General features: G+C 40.2%; 1 protein-coding gene across 1 annotated transcript; it reads left to right on the forward strand.

Annotated features, from left to right (window-relative positions):
• The first annotated feature begins 370 nt into the window (after window positions 1–370).
• On the forward strand, window positions 371–1,053 carry LOC144703760 (17.3 kDa class II heat shock protein-like). Its single transcript, XM_078576014.1, has one exon. It carries the CDS (start codon window positions 476–478, stop codon window positions 944–946), a length of 471 nt encoding a protein of 156 aa, XP_078432140.1. The 5' UTR covers window positions 371–475; the 3' UTR covers window positions 947–1,053.
• Window positions 1,054–4,777: the final 3,724 nt, after the last annotated feature.

The following is a 4,777-nucleotide window of genomic DNA, read 5'->3' on the forward strand; positions in this document are numbered from 1 at the left end:
AGGAAGAAGATAACAATATTATGAACAGATGATTTGATCTGTTTTGAATCTGACCTTTCATTTTCCAGTTGTTCCCTTCGGGGACAGCGTACCCCTGCGGAAAAGGTGCATGCACTGTTCCATATGGGCCGGCCCGGAGAAAGGACAAAATCGTATTTTGACTTTAGTTTTATAGTTTGGATTAGGATTTAGTTTAATCGCCGGGTTAATTGAATAGTGTGACGAGGGTTATACGTTGAGCGCGCGGGGTAGTGGACCGCGCCAGGGGCCTTCTTCTAGAAGGTTATAGAAGGTTCTACTCGAAAACCTCAAGAAAAACCAGGAATGTTCGAGATTCTTCCGCTCGTGGTGTATATAAGTCTCCTGGTGCACCCGATCTTGATCATCGCCCAGAATTTTCGAACTTTCGACCTACTAGCGAAGTTTCGAGCTCTGCAGCAGCGATCGTTTGAGTCGTCGTCAAGGGAATTGGATCATGGACGTGAGGATTTTTGGATTGGAGAATCCCTTAATCTCGACTCTGCATCACCTGATGGAGATTCCCGAGGAGACGGAGAAGGCCTTGAACGCGCCGACGAGGAGCTACGTGCGCGACGCCAGGGCCATGGCCTCCACGCCGGCCGACGTGAAGGAGTATACGCAAGCTTACGCGTTCGTGATCGACATGCCGGGGCTGAAATCGGGCGTGATCAAGGTCCAGGTGGAGGACGACAGCCTCCTCGTCATCAGCGGCGAGCGCCGGCGCGGGGACGACAAGGAGGACGGCAAGTATCTTCGCATGGAGAGGAGGATGGGCAAGTTCATGAGGAAGTTCTCGCTGCCGGCCGACGCCAACACGGAGGGCATCTCCGCCGCGTGCCAGGACGGCGTGCTCACCGTCACCGTGGAGAAGCTCCCGCCTCCACAGCCCAAGAACCCCAAGACCATTGAGGTCAAGGTCGCTTAGATTTACTGTTCTTCTTTTTTTTCTTGTAGATCACGAACGCTCTCCTACGTTCTCTTTGGATTTTGTATTTACCTCTTCCACTTTGCCGTGATAATCATTCTTTTGTCGATCGGGATTCTGAGCCAGATCTCTTCTTTCTTCAATGAGTTTGGTGCGATTTTAAAAGTTCTAGGACGAGCAGTTGTTCTCTATATGAAAAGTTGGTTACAACTGATGGTCATCTACTCTGGTCCCTATCGAGCCCATTAGATAATAATCTATCGGATCGGTCTTCTGCTCTGGTCGACTCATTTAAGCAGAATGGCTAGCGATAACTCAAAAATTGGAAAAGCAACTTTGGTTCAGTACATAAATAGAGATCGTCCAAAAACCCGCCTTTTCAGCCATAAATTCGTCGGAACCCAGAAAAAAATGGAGTAAAATGCAATCAGAGAAGAAAGAAATACAAGGTAAAGTACCATGAGGCCATCAACCCCTTTTTATTGTAGTAAGGTAAATATTGAGCAATTATTCAGTTTCCTGCAATTCATTTTCACGTCTCGAAAGAACATATGCATAAGAACTTTTTCATTGCCCTATTCGTACGGACAACACTGAAAATACTTGTTCAATGGCATAAGTCTTAGGCTTCTTTAAAAGTTTTCCGACAAAATTTGGTAAACGGTGAGTTATTGGCGAACGACTGGCCCATGGGCTTATTCTTATCCTTTTCCACAAAAATATTATCCACCTGAATGAGGACTTTTCCTCAAAGTTTACCATTTTCTTATTTTATATTTATCAATATCTTCTTGTTTCTCTCAGGTTCGACCCTACTATAAATACCATATTATATTTTCCGCAAAATATTATCATCATACCATATTTTTATTCTTTGACTCAATTTATCTCTTATTCCTCAAGTCCCTAAGGAAAAATACTTTATTTTTATTCTTTGGCAAAAACAGCGTGCGGGGTATGATTAGCCCAAAGGAGAATAACTTTATCATTTTACACCTGAGTGTGGCTTTCTTGGCAAAAACACGGTGTTGGGTATGCTTGGCCGGAGGGGTTTGTATACCTATCCATTTGTGCCCAAGATCCCACCTAAGGGGGTTACATATGTGAAGATGTAGTATTTTCTAGTGTTTGCAAGTGTGGTGAGAGTATAAATATCCCAATAAGACTTGAACACCAGACCCATGGCCATGGCACAAAGTAAACACATATAATAGGGAGATAGCCATATGTGGCTAAGGAAGCCTAAGATAGCTCGTTTGCATAGGATTTAGTGCATAGTTCTGAAGAGATAGCTCGTTCTGTATCATCATAGGAACTCTAAAATGTAGACAATGTGTAGGCAGAACATCATGAACAACTACCTACAAGAGAGTTGCCAATTACAAGGGTGTGGTGTGTGCCAACATCTCATGCATTTGTTCTCAATCAGCGAAGCCTCCTAGGTGTTTTCAATTGGTGAAGCCTCCTAGGTGTTCTCAATTGGCGAAGCCTCCATGGACTGAGCTGAGGAGTTTGTCAATCAGCTAAGCGCCCTAGGTGTTCTCAATCGGCGAAGTCTCCAATTATTGAGCTGAGAATTTCTCAATCGGCGAAGCTTCAAACCTAAGACTTGCTAGCTCATTTTATTTTTTAATTATAATTTTAAATTTTAATTTATTTTTTATTTTAAATTTAACTTTTATATTTATTATTACTCTATTATTTATATTAATTTTCTAATTTTTTATTTTTGTTATTTTCCATATTTTATAAATTTACCTACTTTATATTTATCTTTATCTCTATCTTTATTTCTATGTCTATCTTTATCTCTATCTCTATCTTTATTTATATGTCTATGTCTATCTCTATCTCTATCTCTATCTCTATCTCTATCTATATCTCTATCTCTATCTCTATCTCTATGTCCATTTATATGCCTGATTTAAGAGCGTTCACATTAATCTTCCGATTCAGGCGCGACTATAGGAGCGTGAAGATTAAGATGAAGACGCGACTTTAGGAGTGTGAAGATTAAGATGAAGGCGCAACTTTAGGAGTATACAAATTAAGATGAAGGTGCGACTTTAGGAGCGTTCAGATTAAGATGAAGGCGCAACTTTAGGAGCGTGAAGATTAATCTGAAGATGAAGGCACGAGTTTGGGAGAGAGCGCACTTCTTTTCTTCGTGACCCTTCTGTTCCTGCTTGTAAACTCGCGCCTTTCCCAGTTCTTTTCTAAGTAATGGAATGAACAAACTCGTAACATGTTGACGCGAAGACCTCCGAACTGAGGGTTTGGTCAGTAGATAAGCTTCTAGATCGCTCTCTAGCCTGCACATAGTGAATATATAACATGTGTGAAAATTTACTGCATGGTTGGAAAGTGCATCCATTGTTTGGTTCCCCTTTTATAGCTAGTAACAAATATCAGCAAGTGGGGCCCAAAATAGGCAATTGTCAGTCTAAAAACACAACATTTGCCACTTGGAGAATATATTTGCAAGGAGCATATCAATCAACAACTGTGTGTAAGATGTTTATGAAAATATTATGAAGGTTGCATTCCTCACAAAGGAGAACGTCATCACATATTGCTATAGCCTTAACTACTGTGTCAGTTTGAACAATAAACAAAGGCAAATATAGTACTCTATGTGATTTTGCAAGAGGATGCCATCGGCGCCCAATTTTGCTTTGGCCACACCATCCACCTTAAGCTTGGAAGAGCCCATTGGCGGTGGGTGTCAATGAACAGTCTGTACTTGGGTCATGATTCGATTCAAAGAGGTTGGTAAGCTTCATACGCATAGCGCCCCCCACGTAGATAATTAGTGATATGCGATAGACGAGACTAGGTGATTGGTTGGTTGTACTTATTGATTGACGCGTTGCCAAAATATCTATAATACTCTAGTGAGGCAAAGATTTTGTCAAATACTCTAGCGCTGTCAGAGTAATATGAGTGAAGAGAGATGAACGTTAATAAAGAATACATTGGTGGTAACATGCCATGGTGATCTCACTGTAAGAAAATATGTGTTCTATAGTTTCAATCTACAAAGAGTCAGGCCAACATTGGCAATGTAAACTGATATAATGAGCAATAAGCAACACTTATTCATCAATGTGGAGTCCAGAATGCATGAATCTACAAAGGAAGAAAGAGAAGTGAGGTGTATTCACTACATGCCATATGCAATGACCAGTATCTTGCGCAGGGAATCTATCTCGAAAGTGGTCCAAAGAGGAAATGCAGTAGTATTTATCATCAAGCGTGAGGATTCATATAGGATGGTCAAGTGGGGACCCTAGCTTAGTGGCCGTAGGCTCCATTAAGAAGTCTAATGAGAGTCCTTATTGCTCCATAGAAGCCTAATTTCCCCATTTAGCAATTGAGCCACTGTCAATCGGAGGTGATGTGGGAGAAGCTTGGGCGGCTAATTAAAAGGGTACTCATGATCAAAAAATATTACTAGGGACAAATTATGTTGTGAAAGACTTTCTAGCTGGTCAATGTGGACATCTCTAGCTAGTGGTGTTGCTAAGTACGATATCATTTGGGGCTTCTGATATTGATCGCTGATAATTATAAATCTCATGCTATCTTTAAAAACCATTTTATGCATTTTATATATTTACTTTCATGGAAGTGATGATAAATGCATGTTGTTAATGGTTAAAATGATTAATTGAAAATTTAAAATGAATTTCCAGTACTTCTTGATTTTATGGTATTTTAACACAATTTTATTACAATAATTTCATGAATACAATAATTTTACAAGTCATAAAATATTCATTTAAATTCCTTATGGTCTTTATTATATTTCTAAAATAGTATTATGAGTTT

Source organism: Wolffia australiana, chromosome 5 (assembly GCF_029677425.1).
Source record: "Wolffia australiana isolate 7733 chromosome 5, ASM2967742v1".
Classification (NCBI taxonomy): Eukaryota; Viridiplantae; Streptophyta; class Magnoliopsida; order Alismatales; family Araceae; genus Wolffia; species Wolffia australiana.

What these genes read in the sequence shown, in the direction of transcription:
- LOC144703760 (XM_078576014.1), top strand. Translation starts at nt 476, where the DNA reads ATGGACGTGAGGATTTTTGGATTGGAGAATCCCTTAATCTCGACTCTG.